At 35.2% G+C, this 14,301-nt stretch overlaps 1 protein-coding gene across 4 annotated transcripts in view; it reads right to left on the reverse strand.

The window, feature by feature from the left end:
- Positions 1-14,301, reverse strand: part of KLHL13 (kelch like family member 13) — a 199,564-nt gene that overhangs the window by 48,279 nt on the left and 136,984 nt on the right. The window contains exon 1 of one of the 4 annotated variants that reach the window (XM_055563139.1): positions 14,152-14,249. The exons of the other annotated variants lie outside the window; for them this stretch is intronic. Within the exon in view, the coding sequence (XP_055419114.1) occupies positions 14,152-14,249 (98 nt within the window). Of the gene's footprint in view, positions 1-14,151; positions 14,250-14,301 lie in introns of those variants that run through there. 4 annotated transcript variants of the gene reach the window in all.

The following is a 14,301-nucleotide window of genomic DNA, read 5'->3' on the forward strand; positions in this document are numbered from 1 at the left end:
ACATCAAGTCTCATGCACCTACACTAGAAAATTCTACTGTTTGGAAGCTTGGTTTATATAAATTTCTCATCATATTTGGATGAAAGATATAGATAGAAAGTGAAAGTCGCTAAGTCGTGTCCGACTCTTTGCAACCCCATGGACTATGCAGTCCATGGAACTCACCAGGCCAGAATAGTGGAGTGGGTAGCCATTCCCTCCTCCGGGGGGTCTTCCCGACCCAGGGATCGAACCCAGGTCTCCCACATTGCAGGCGGATTCTTTACCAGTTGAGCCATCAGGGAAGCCCCAATGGGTAGTTAAATAAATAGATGGTAGATAGATGGATAGACAGACAGAAGTAGAAACAAAAAGAATAAGCAAAAGAATGAGTTCTACTTGAAGCTAATATAACATTGTAAATCAACCACACTACTTTTTAATAAATGAATTCTAAATGCCGATTCTGTATCTACTAGCTAAAAAAGTTAAGTCTCAGTCAAAACTGCCCTGCCTTAAGAAGCCATATAAGGTGAGAGAGTACAGAAGTGGAACTGGTGGGAGGCAGACAGCAACATGGACATGTAGTTCGGGTGAACAGCATAGACTCCCATCACAGTCAACAGTTTCCTTCCTAGCACTCAGAAGAAAGAGTTATACCTCTAAAAGGATGCTCCCTACCCCACTACAGCCAGCACCAGCCCAGCTATGAAGAAGTTGAGCTATACCTGAGGCCAGGAGCATGCCTTCTCCTTCTTCAATCCTCAAATGAAGAAACTGGAACGGGAACTCTGACACCCCGGCCACTTTTCTATAAAGGAGCGTTTTGCTCCTAGAGGATTTATTAACCAAGGTGTCATTTTACTCCTATTATCTGTAACTCACTAACTTTGAAATTTGACTATGGTGCTACGGTGCGTTTCAAGGGAAAACCATATTATTAAAGACTTGGGCTTTTACCTGCCTAAAATTTCAGTTTATGAAATATTCAAACATCCAAGTTATCCAATTTTAGAGTTTATTATAAAGGCAGATTCCACAAGCTCAAAACCAATTAGAAATCACTGAGACAAATCTCTCTGGGAACAGGAGGAATCATCAATCAAGTGGTAAAAATCCAATCCATTTCTGTCTTTTCTGAATTTCCTAGTTATATTCAACTTCATGAAGTCAATAATTCATGACCATGTCTTAAGGGAATGTTTATTTCTCTTTTAAAAGGAAACATGATAATAATAACAAGGAGTAAGACTTTCCAACTTAAAAGTAATAGCCAATTGCACTTCATGTTTTAAGAATTACAATTGGCAGCTCTATGAGTCCCACTGATTCTATCTTCAAAGACTATAATATATGTAACAAATCTCATTCTTGATTTTGCAATGACCTAGAGGCACCCCTAATTATTTCACTGAATATATCAAATCAATCATTTAAATGTTTAATATGATTTCATCAAATCGATGTTTTATTATGACAGCCAATATTTTTAAGAGAAAAGAAGGTAATACAAAAAGAGAAATCAGAAGATAAAGTCTTAACCCCAAGAGTCTGGGAATCACACTAAGGATAGTTCTCCCAAGCCTGTCTCAGATATGAGGCTTGGAGAAGCAAAAAGTCTAATTTTAGTACAATTTTTCATATTGGAATTATTTTCCATTTTGTACATATTTGCCTCACCATTAAAGTTTTTCTTTTGTTCTTGTTTATTTTTAGAATATTTATTTGCTGCCCCAGGTCTTAGTTGTGGCATGTGGGAGGGACCTAGTTCCCTGACCAGGCATCGGACTGGGTCCTCTGCACTGGGAGTGCAGTCCTAGCCACTGGACCACCAGGGGAGTCCCCGTTTTTGTTTGTTTGTTTTTTGGTCGAGCCCTGCAGCATGTGGAATCATAGTTCCTCAAACAGGGATGGAATCCATCCCCTTTGTATTGGAAGCAAAGTCTTAACTACTGGACTACCAGGGCAGTCTCATCATTAAGGCTTTTTAAATTAAACTCTGCTATAAGACTTTGTTATCCATCTTGTACAATGCTTACCGTAAAGAAACATAACCAGTTATTTCTGACCTTAAGTTCTTAGGTTGTTAGAAGATGAAAAAAACCTTACTGTCACAGCCCACTCACCTATCTACACATTCAAGCATATTCTAAGAGAAGAAATGCGGAAATGGCTTATGATTTTTCTCCTGAAATGCCATCCAGAACCTCCACTTGACTACAGTCCTAGAAAACTATTTTAACTAAGATCACTGTATTGGTCAGTTGCATTCAACATCACAATGCACTTTCATGATCTAACTACAGATAGCTCTATTAATATGAGTAACAAAAATTGCTCTATAAAAATACTTTCATAAGATTTTGTCCACTGTGCAGGAAGGAGTCTTTTGAATAAAGTATTTATGTACCATGACTATATTTGTTTACCCCAAATATTAAGTATTCTTGATAAAACTGGTAACGACTTCCTGGAAGGCAGACTGGTTATTTTTTTAAGAGAGTAGATGCAAATTATAATTCATTGAGGAGTTTGCCACTTCGGGGGTAAGGTGTTTCTTTTTAGGAACATAATGGTCTCTGGCTTAAAGAGTTTGTGTTCTTGGGTGGAACTCAAAAAGGATCAAGGCAGACCATATCATTTAAGCAGTATGACCGTAGGCATCCAACACTCACATTTCCCAGTCAACTAAGTGGGAATTCTGAAACAGAAGCCAACTGGAGCATTTTCAGACCGTGTGTGTGTGTGTCTTGCTGAAGCAATCTATGAATTGTGAAGCTGTAATGAAGTACTGCCTCAAACTGTTTGTGACATATATAACTGAAGGATATTAAGCAAGAGAGAAGCATTCCCTTCCTTTCCTTCTTTCCATACTGTCCTTTAAACTAATGTTTCATACCCCAATTTATAATTTCTGACTCTCAAATTGCAGGTGAGAAGGAGGTGAAGAAGAATCACCAAGTAGATGAAGAGAACAGGGTCAAGGTGTCAAGTTTGCTCAGCTAGTTGGAAAATGCTAGCCTAATGCTATTCCCCCTCAAATCACCCCATCTATAACAAGCTATTTCTTGAAGCAATAAGTCATTTTTAAATGTTCAAAAGCCAGTATTTTTATAGATCATGCTTTAAGGAGAAAATTGGCTTATTTAAAGATACTCTCAATGGAAAAATTTGACTACATAGTTCTTAATGATCATTCCTGGAAGCTTAGTCAGTCAGAAGAAAGTTTAGGAATCTCAAATGTATCTAGATGTCATGCATTCAAGAGAGACATAGATAGGATATTCTGGATTCTAAAAGAAAAGTGTTGTCATCAAAATATTTCAGTCATCTTTGACTCCTGGTTCTCTCCCATCTCCTATATCCAGGCAACTGACAAAGTACTACTAAGTGTCTCTCTAGTATGCATCTATCTTTCACCACCTCTCCACCCTCACTGTCCCTGCCACACTTTGGGTATCTATTACTTCTTCCTTGGATTTGGTTATTAACATATTTGTTACAGTACAGCTTCTTCACATACTGCGGCTGTATTTATAGCTCTGAAAGTCACTTCCTTGCTCAAAAGTATTCAATGACTCCGCTCTGCTTGCTGAACAAAAGTCAAATCTTACACTCTTGGATTCCAGGCTTTTTGGACTAGCCCTATTTAACTAGTTGTACATTCTGGCAAATAACTCAAAGCAAATATATATTTAACGATTGAAAATAAAAATTTAAATTTATTCACAAACTATCAATTGTTTTGCTTTAGAATATGTTGTTTTCATATATTAGTAACTGCTATGCTGTTTTTTTCTATTGTTAACCAAGTAATGTATAAAAGCATTTATTTAAAATATTTCTGATAGAAGGGAAAGTTAGTTAATTTAAATTTAATATCTGCTGGGAGTTTCCAGATTTCCCAGTGGTTAGGACTCAGTGCCATGGCCCCAGGTTGAATCTCCAGTGGAGGAACTAAGACCCCACGAGCCGAGGAACACAGCCCAAAAAAAAAAAAAAAATATCACCTGTTAAACCTTTACATTTGGTCTAGCCTCTATAAGTATAAAACAATTCAGAACATAAGTAAATCTGCATGATTTTTTGAGTATTGATCTTAAGTTTATTTCTCCTAAAACCTAGTCAGATTTCTTTTTATCTTAGCCCTTTCTGTTTTCAAACTATACACAGAAAACACATTATCATTTAGGTGCAACCATACTAGTTTTAAAACATAAATTTGTCTAAAATACTTTTCCCCATCACGGTAAAGGACGTATGAAAATAAGCCAAATAAATCTTAACTTTGCTGCCTTGGAAGAGATCATAATCTTACTTTCTTTATCAGATTACAATTTGATGAACCATGACTAAAATATTCTGGTCACTGGTAAATTGCTTCTGCTAAAATTACTTTCAGTCTGTGCCAGCATCATGGTATTCATCAGTAAGCAAGGAGCAGAATCAGGATTTTGGATTAGCTCTTTTCATAGGAAAGATAGCTGTAACTTACTCTCTAATAAGACTGTAATATATTCGAATCCTTTATATATGAAATGAAGATATGCAACACACTTTTAAGTGAAATAATTTGCACAAGGCTACAGACCTAAAAATTACTCTCTCTGAATTCGTTCACCAACTCAACATTTGAACACAGGCCAGGCCCTGCACTAGGAGATAGGTATAAAAGAGCAGGTGGGATACTTGCTTGCAAAGAGATTACAGTAAAAGAGATAATTACTTTGCAAAGGACTAAATGTTATAAAAATAATAATAAATTATCAACATTATCTACTAACAAATTCTAGATTTCATAATTTATATAAGCTACAGTAACAAAACTAATTACATACTTGCTCCCTGGTACAGAAGCGTAGCAGTTCATATTTAGCATATAAGCACCAAATTAAAAAAAAGTAAATAACATCGAATTTCCTTAGTTATTTTATTTGAAAGGATTATCCATCCCAGATCAGGCTGTCTGCAAGGCTGGATCAGCAATCAAATAATATCCACTATGCAAAAATATAATCTGTAATTATAATTACAGGAAAGAAAGCCAAACGTATGATGATTGATGGTACATCACATCATTTGAAAAAAAGTCTCTAATTAAATCTATATACTTCAGCAATATGCCTACAAAAGATATGCTAATGAGCCAGGTCACTGGTCTACTTCAGATGAAAATTTTGGTTCCAGTTCCATGAACCTTTGTTTAGCTGTGAATCATTCAGAAATGACTGCACAGACACATCCTTTAAGGGAAAATACTCATAATGAATAAAATGACTTCAATTTGGTGATGCTAAGGAATTGTCTATTGGATAATCTACTTACAACCTAAAATATCCATATACTCTTCAAAACTGTATTTCAAATTTTTTAAAGAATGTTATTATTTTTTAAATATTTATTTACATGCCTGTGTGAGGACTTAGTTGCAGCATGCAGGATCTTTGATCTTTGTTGGGATCTCTGATCTTTAATTGCAGCATGTGGGATCTAGTTCCCTGAACAAGGATCAAACCTGGCCCCCTTGCATTGGGGGCATTGAGTTTTAGTCACTGGACCACCAGGGGAGTCCCTCACATATTCTGCAGGTCCACCCAAACTAAAGCTAGGTCAAACTATGAGTTAATTAGGAAAACAGTTCAATGCAATACAAGAGAAAAATCTCTAGTACAATCACATCTATAAAGAGAAACCTAGTTGAGGTTTTTGTAGTAAACTGCTTTTTAACATTAATTTGTAATACAATTGATGAAACAGGATCAAGTAATAAAAAGGAAATATAAACTAAGACTGGGTTAAATCATCAAATACAAATGCATACAGATGGTGGAAAACTGACCAGACTTAAATATCACATTCTCTTTCTAGGTACAATGGTATGACAAAGAATGATTTCTAAGATTCCTCCCAGCTCTTGGATTCAAAGAATACTGAATAAGATACTTAGGCTCTTTTTAAGATGCCATGTTCTGATCTCATGGGCCAGTGAAAAGCACTATATTTTTAAAACCAACCAAACAAACAAAACCAAAGAGTGAAAATAGAAGATGTTACAGGGCAAGTTGTAAATGAGCAAAGGCCATTTAGAATGTGTAGAAATATCCTTAGTGAGAGACTTTCAAGTGGGGAAGAAGGAGGGGGAGGGAGAAAGGAAGGACACAGTGATGGCCAAGGCACCAGTTTAGCCCAGTTGCCACCAACAGATGAGCTCGCCACTCTAATACATCATTCTTGTAATGTTTCATTTTCAAAATTTTATTGTTCTAAAATACCATATTCATGGGACTTGGTAGTCTGGTGGTTAAGATTCCATTCTACTAGGGCATGGGGGCATGGGTTTGATTCCCTGGTTGGGAAACTAAGAGCTCACATACCGAGCGAGCTGCCTAGCCAAAACAAACAAACAAAAAAATCCCCTGCAGTATTTAAAGCTTTTAAACCAAAATCTCAATCGAGTCCCTGCATCTTCCAATCTAATCACATGTGTCCTTAAAAGTGGAAGAGAAAGGCAGAAGAGGTAGGGTCAGAGAGAGATAGATGTGAAAAAGACTCTTGCCATTGCTGGCAGTGAAGATGAAGGAAGGGAGCCAGAAGCCAAGGAATGCTGGCGGCCCCTAGAAGCTGAGATCAACTATTGGATTACAGCCAGCAAGAAGATGGGGACCTTGGTGGTCCTACAGCTGCAAAGAACTGAACTCTGTCAGTGATCCAAATGAGCAGGAAATGCATGCTCCCCTAGAGAATCAGAAGCGAACACAGCCCTGCCATCACCTTGATTTTAGCCCAGTGTGCAACAGCTACAGCACTGTCAATGGCAGCTAATTACCAGGGGGGAAAAGGTGGGTGGCCAATGAAAGTAGAATAATACTTCAAAAGAAATAGGAAATAAGAGGTTAATGCCGGTATCATATCAGTTAAGTAAAGATTATTGCCCCACTATTTTCCTGTAATTTCACCCCTTGACTGTACCACAAAGTAGAGCTATCTTGTTCCTATACCACCATCCAATTCAAAAAAGTTTATCTCATCTGTCATACTTCTTTGTTCTTCGAATCCTAGTGAGATATTTCCTAATTAGGAGATGGCATGAAAGTAGCAAAACTCTATGAAAACAAAAAGGCACTAGAGAAGCCAAGATCACTGAAATCAAGACCTGCATTTGAATTTTCACTTCACCTCTTACTTGAAGTGTGACATTGAGCAAGTTAATTAACTTCTTGGAACCACCGTGCCCGTAGTGTAAAACAGGAAGAAGACTTACCTTTCTGGAGTGTTTGGGAGGCAGCTGACAAAGTGCTTGGCTTTTTTTGTTTTTTGTTTTTTTCTGGAAAAGGAAGGACTTACTACTTGCAACAAGTAAGGAGAACACCTGGAACCTTTCCCAAAGGAGTGTCTTCCCGGACAGCAAACTTTGGGAAGTTTTAACAAAATGCTTGTACTCTAATATTAGAACTCAATAAACTGTATTACATTTAACTATGTTAAACCAGCACATTTTAAATACTGGAAATAAATACATTTCATATGAAATTTATAACATTTGTTATATAGGTAGATCAAGAGTTCTGAAAGTTGTTTTTATTTACATTGTTCTTATGGAAAGATATTTCATTTCTCCACTGAACCATATAAAAAGTATTGTACAACAAGTTGGCTATCTCCTGTCTTACCATACCATAAATGTGATAAAATTGGGTAAAAACAACATATACCCTAATCATAGTAAGTCATGCCAGTGAAAATATTTTACTGTAGTAGGAAACATAATATAATTTTATTTTTCACTAAGATTACATCACATAGTCTGGGATCAAATTGCTGATGCTTTGTAAAGGTAAAAATAGATACACTTGTATGCTATAAAGCACCTAAGCCCTGTCCAACTTAAAGGATGGTACTTTGTTCTTCTTCTTTAAAAAGGTGACTCTCAAGTTTAAACATAAATTACATCATTTTCCACCTTATGGAATATGCATTTCCTTTTTTGTTTACAAACTGGGGTATAACTGACATACATTATATTAGTTCCAGGTATACCACATAATGATTCAATATTTGTATATATTGTGAAATGATCACAATAGGAATATGCACTTTAACATGTTATCTATATCCAATTCATATCTCCTCTGTTAGCCCAGACACATTTCTCCTCTGTAGTATTTTTACCGTCATTAAACTATTATCATTACTGAAAGTATAGTAAACAAAAATGTTATTTAAACTTGTTTTGGTTTAGAATTTTCACAGCAGTAAAATACATTAAGCAATTTAACTGTTTATAAATATAGGATGGAAGATAAAGAACAGTCATTTTGAATAACTGCAAGGACTATATCCATAATACCCAGCAGAGTTATGCCTAACACATACCAGGCAGTGAATAACTTCTGAATATCATAAACTCAATATACAGGTGATTGAAAAAGAACTGAGCTCTTTCAAAAGTAGATTGTGCAGTAACTTCTTTATGTACTGATTGCCCAAGAATCTCACATTTATACCACCTCATTCTCAGCCTTGAGGAAATAAAAGCAGTACACTGTGGTTGCTATTTCAATTTAAAATATCAGCATGTTCAGTGCTTGTAATTCTTGACTTTTCACCAGAAGTAATAAAGCCATTAATACAAATAAAATACTTGCCTATCTCTTAGTTCTTTTTTTTTCCTTCCCCCTAACTTGCCCTATTTAGGTCTCATCTAAATATTCTAAATTTCAAGCAGAATGTCTAGAATTCTTATTAACTTCAGACTTCCCATGATGATAAAAGATCTGCATTTCCACCTCTCTTCCCTCTGGGAAAATGTTTTAAGCAGTACTTGGAGGTAACGCTCATTTATTTAGACATAAAATACAAGGAATCTAGATAAATTGTTGACAAGTAACATTCTTGGAAATTTCTGAAAGCATCAGAAATACTAGCTTTCTGTCTTGCAAATTTCTTGTGTCTAATAATCTTCAGTTACATTAAATAATTTTTAAGAGATCTTTTTAAAGACACAAACATGCTCAGTGCTCAGTCATGTCAGACCCTTTAGGACCCCATGGAGTGTAGCCCACTAGGCTCTTCTGTCCATGGGAGTTTACAGGCAAGATTATTGGAGTGGGCTGCCATTCTCTGCTACAAGGGATCTTCCTGACCCAAGGATCAAACCTGAGTCTCTCACATCTCCTGCATTTGAGGCAGATTTTTTTTTACCACTGAGCAACTGGGGAAGCTCCCAAAAGACACATACAATGGGCCTAAAAACAAAATTAAAAAAAAATTTTAAGATACAAACAGTGGGCTTTAAAACTAAATTTTAATTTCATTTGTGCATGCCAGACTTTCTCAAAGTAGCCAAGAGAATAATTGCTGACCCATTGTAAACGCTGAAAAGAAGTTTGCAAACTCTGATTAACTATGGTTCAGGGTGAATGTTATGCTTAAAAAATAATATAATCCCAGGCTCTTTAAGATAAGCATCATGCCTGTATGAAAGGAGAGAGGTGTCTTCCTTTAGTCAGACCACATGGGGAGCATCTCATTCAGATGAAGTAATCAATATCTTGTATAAAGACTAACATAAAAAACTGTTGGGTGAGGGACAACCAGCAGAGCGAAGAGTCTGGAAAACCTGTCACATGAGTAATGGTTAAAGAAAGAACATTTCCAGGCTTATATGTTATGGAAAAAATAATACTTTTCTCTATAGCTCTAGAAGGCCACACTAGGAAGAGGAGATAAAAGATAGGAGGAATTGATTTTGCTCAGTGCAAGGAAGAGCTGTTCATGAATGAAATGTGCTACCTTGGTGAGGTAGTGGGCTCTCTGTCACTGACAGCAATCAAGGAGAATGTGTATCAGCATCTTTCAGAGGTGTCACAGGAAGGATTCTTGCTTTAAAGGGGGTTTAGATTCTCTAAATGACATCTGAGGTCACTTTTATCTCAATGATTTGCCATTAGTAAGTCTTAAGCTAATCCTCCTGCAAGCGCAGACAATGGAAATTCTCAAGAAACATACTACTAATACAAAAGTTACACATGAACATTACATTGCTCTGAGGTGTTGTTTGTTATTTCTCCACATAATTTTATTAGATGGAGCATATGCAGTAAAAAAAACAGACACAAACTAAAGTTTCTGTACATGGTAATTGTGAAAATACTTAATTATTTTCTTTTCTAATTTGAGAATATCGATTTGGGAAGTATGTGGCTAGATAAAAAAGATTTCTATGGTTGTTTTATTTTAGAGGTTGTATTTTATTCACTAAAATGGAAAAAAAAGACAATCTTAGGGGATAGAAAACATGTCAAATTTAGAAAATGCATATTTTAATTTTCTCTGTCCTGTGAGTCATCCACAAAGAAAGAATATTTATATAGTATGAAAGAATCTAGAAAAATTATTGTCAAGTAAAGTACCATCTTTTCTAGGGAAATCTGGATACTGAATTTTAATGATAAAATAATAGAAAATGATTGCTATGAAAGTCAGTGTTACTGGTATTTTACTCTAAAATATATTTTATATAGTAAACAAAATAATTGTAAACAAGACACTAACTGAATACAAGTGCATTGGCTAAGAGAGGAAAGTCTTATTCACTAACACTCATTCTACACCCATTGTTTGGCTGGCTAGGATTCACTGTTACATTGTGCTGGTTAATTCTTACCCATTGTCTTCCTCCTTACTGCCACACCATTATTAGCAAGACTTAGTGCTTCTAAAGAAAAGAGAAAAAGATCGCTAATGCTAATTCTGTTCTATTTCCGTGCGTCCTTGGAATCTAATAATACATTAACCCTATAACATCAGCCTGAAGGAACCATTTGCTGTTTGAAAACAATGAATACCAAATACCAGAAAACCACTTAGAAGTGACTGCCCTTTCAGCTTTATTAATTTAGGCAAAATGACAGGTTAATTTATATGGTTCACACCTGTCAGGAGCAGAGTCTTTACTAATTCAGTTTACACTGACCAGGAGATCCTCCTTCAGGCTAAGGTTGAACTTCAACCTTCTGTTGAATAGAGTGGAACACAAACACATCACTCAGATTTCGAGCAAGACAGTCCCTTCAGAATTCCACCTGGATGGCACACCGCCCTTGCAAGTGTTCAAAACTGAAGCTGAAAGAAGACTATCTATCCAATAAAGCCTAAGTAATATTTGGAAATCAAGCTATCTGGAAGCCAAAGGATAATTTTCCAGATAATTTCCCCAAATCTTTCATCTTTAAGGTACTCCACTTTACTGGAGTCATATTGTAACACAATTTGAAAAGCACTTTATACTATATAAAAAACTATTTCCTTCATATTATCATAAACATTGTCTTTATCATCAATAAGTCTTGAAAATATGGAAAGGTTTTAATTCTCATTCAGGTTCTAAACAAGCAGAAAGCAAGCCAGATTGGACTTTAAATCCACAAGGGGAAGAAGGGAGCTTTTCTGTTCAACGTTTGCAGTAAGTAAAACATTCTCTATGGTAGCTTTTACTAGTGGCTAACAGTATTGGCCTATCAATAATGCCAATGCAAGAGTTCAAGTCAGCAGCACCTACGCTGAGTTGAGAAAGAGACCATGAGGAGCCTTTATATTTTCTCCATATTTGCTCCATTACTACAACACACTTTTACTACAAGCAAAAATATTTTATATTGAAATTTCAGTCTTTGAAAAAGTACCCAAGTCATCAATGAAAATCATGTAATATGTATTTGACAAATCACAGTAAATAGTGATAAAGGTTTAAAAACCAATACTGATGCTACACAAGCAAATATACCAAAAGATGCTTATACTAACTGTGAAAAATTCTATATTCAAGATAGTAGTTTTAATGTTTATACATAATTTTACAGGTAAATTCTAAACATCACAGTCTATTAAAGAGTCAGAATTTAGCTACTTCAAATCAATGCAAAGACTTTAGACCTAAAAGACACAACTAACCATCTAATCTATAATCTGTGTTTGCCAGCCCAACCAATTCTGGAAGCAAACACAATGTTACTTGCCCTAGTATTCTAAATTAGTCTTTATAATTTCTGAATGAAAACTATGTGCAATTTAAATATCATTTATGTGTAGAAGTGTTATGGAATATAAGCAAACCCTGATGAGAACAACATGTTAAACATGGTATCTTTATTTCTGGTCCAGCAAGGAAATGAACAATTTATTTAAAACACTGATTTAAACTCCCCAAGCTAGTCTTCTTTTCCTATATTTAATGTATTTTCTCTGTGTATATTTATATAATATTGTAACCTATTAATTTATTTATAAAAATAAGTTAAGGCCAATTTAATAATACAGACTGTCACAATACCAAAACAGTCCAGGCTAGCACTAGCTCCTCAAATACACTTTTCCATTCTACATATGTGTACTATCAATAATCAGAGCCAACATGCAAGATCTATATTTTCTGGCTTCTGTCATCTAAATCAACTCACTCATAACATCAGGTCAAAGAGGTGAGGACTTAAAAGAAAGAAAGTGATTCATTAAAGATGCTGTATTAAGCTGTATCTGAGCTTGTGGCTAGTATGGATTGATAAAATATAAGTATATTTTAACCATCTCTAAAAACTCACAAGTCAGCTGCAATAGGGGCTGCATATTGGATCTTTTGGACAGTAAAATGCAGTAAGAATACTAGAATCATTAGTAACCATTATTAACCACAACCTACTGACTTTACTTTCCTCAGGTGTGTATGTTTTGTTGTATTTTACTTTGATGATAAAGTTGCTTTTGGTAAATCTTTGGTCATTTCTCACCAGCTAAGATACATAAAGTCAATAGGCACATCTCATTTTCTCAAATTATTTGAAGGAGCGCCATTAACCTGTCACCTTCATTAATTTGCACTTTTAACAAATACAGCTTTAGAGAGACAAATAGAGCTGATTTTTTCCTTTTTTCTTTTAGAAACATAACTTATATTTTTTAACTTTATAGGAAACAGAATTTAACACCCAGATAGAATAACCTGAAGCATCTCTAAGAAGGAATATACAAAATAATCTGAAAATGAAATGAGAATGGGATTTAACTGAAATGTCATTTTCCCTCGTGTTCCTGGGAATTGCTTCTTTTGGACTGAGAGCACAAGCACACCTCTTCAGCAGTTGAAAGCCTTTCAAAGAACCAGACAGATACCCCTGTGCATCCGCTCCTCATATAAAGCAAAAACTAAGTAATAAAATGGCAACTCACCAGATTTCTAAACACACGATAAACCTAAAAGCGGGAAGAATTTTCCACATCTGTCCTACTGAAAAATATTTTAAAGGGAACACTTACAGTTAAGACAGACTTTCATTCGAAAGCTTTTCTCACACAATTAATTTTTTTAAAAAAAGTCCAGCTTTCCCTCACTCCTTCTCTATAAAAAAAAGATCACAGACAATATTTTAATTTACTGTATCTCCTAGATTTTTTTTAAAGCAACCCTGTGCGAATTTAGAAAGAGTTTCAAAAATTCTAGAAAGACTTCCCCCAAATATTTCAGTATATATTTACTTAAATTTCTAAAATAGACATTTGTATGCTTTTCAACTCCATGTATATAAATAGCTACTCACAGAACTATAAATTTGCACAAATTCAAAACTTATACTTCAGAACTCAAATTATAAAACTGAGAAAGATAAAATATCAAACTTATTAATATTCATACACAACTCAAGTATAAAAGTCCTGATTAAAAGTCTCATTTTTCTGATCAATGTGTTAATTCTGAAAGTTTCAAATTCATCAAAAAATTATAGAAAGCATTTCCATATTTAATACACCATCAATCATCAGCAGTTTTTGTGCCATTACACAAAAGAAGTCATCTTAAGTATTACAGATAAACCAAAATTCAAAAAATCCAACCAATGTAAAAGTTTATCCTTATGCATTTTCTTAGCTATACCTTTAGACTCTCATCTTAGTAATTACATTACCATGAAGCACTTTAAATGAAAATAAACATAAACTCCCAGAAAAACAAAACAATGGTAAAATGTGGACATGCCAATATAGTTAAATGTCAGCAAGGTCGAGACTTTTCATCTTGTGGGGTTTTGCATGTTGCTGTTTGGGATGTTTAGCCCCTTTTGCCACAAGGTTGATTCATGAATGAAATCCCGCTTTAATATCCTATTTTCTCTCACTTACATGTATGCTGGAGAAAGTGGAGTTGACCTGGATGTTTTAAGCACAGGAACTGGGAATTTCCAGATAGCAGGAGAGCTCGTTTTCCATTTCAATGGCATGTTGTCACCACGGTACTACAATAACAGTAAACAGCGTTTCCATAACAGACTA

The sequence above is a fragment of the Bubalus kerabau genome, chromosome X (genome assembly GCF_029407905.1).
Source record: "Bubalus kerabau isolate K-KA32 ecotype Philippines breed swamp buffalo chromosome X, PCC_UOA_SB_1v2, whole genome shotgun sequence".
In the NCBI taxonomy this organism is placed as follows: Eukaryota; Metazoa; Chordata; class Mammalia; order Artiodactyla; family Bovidae; genus Bubalus; species Bubalus kerabau.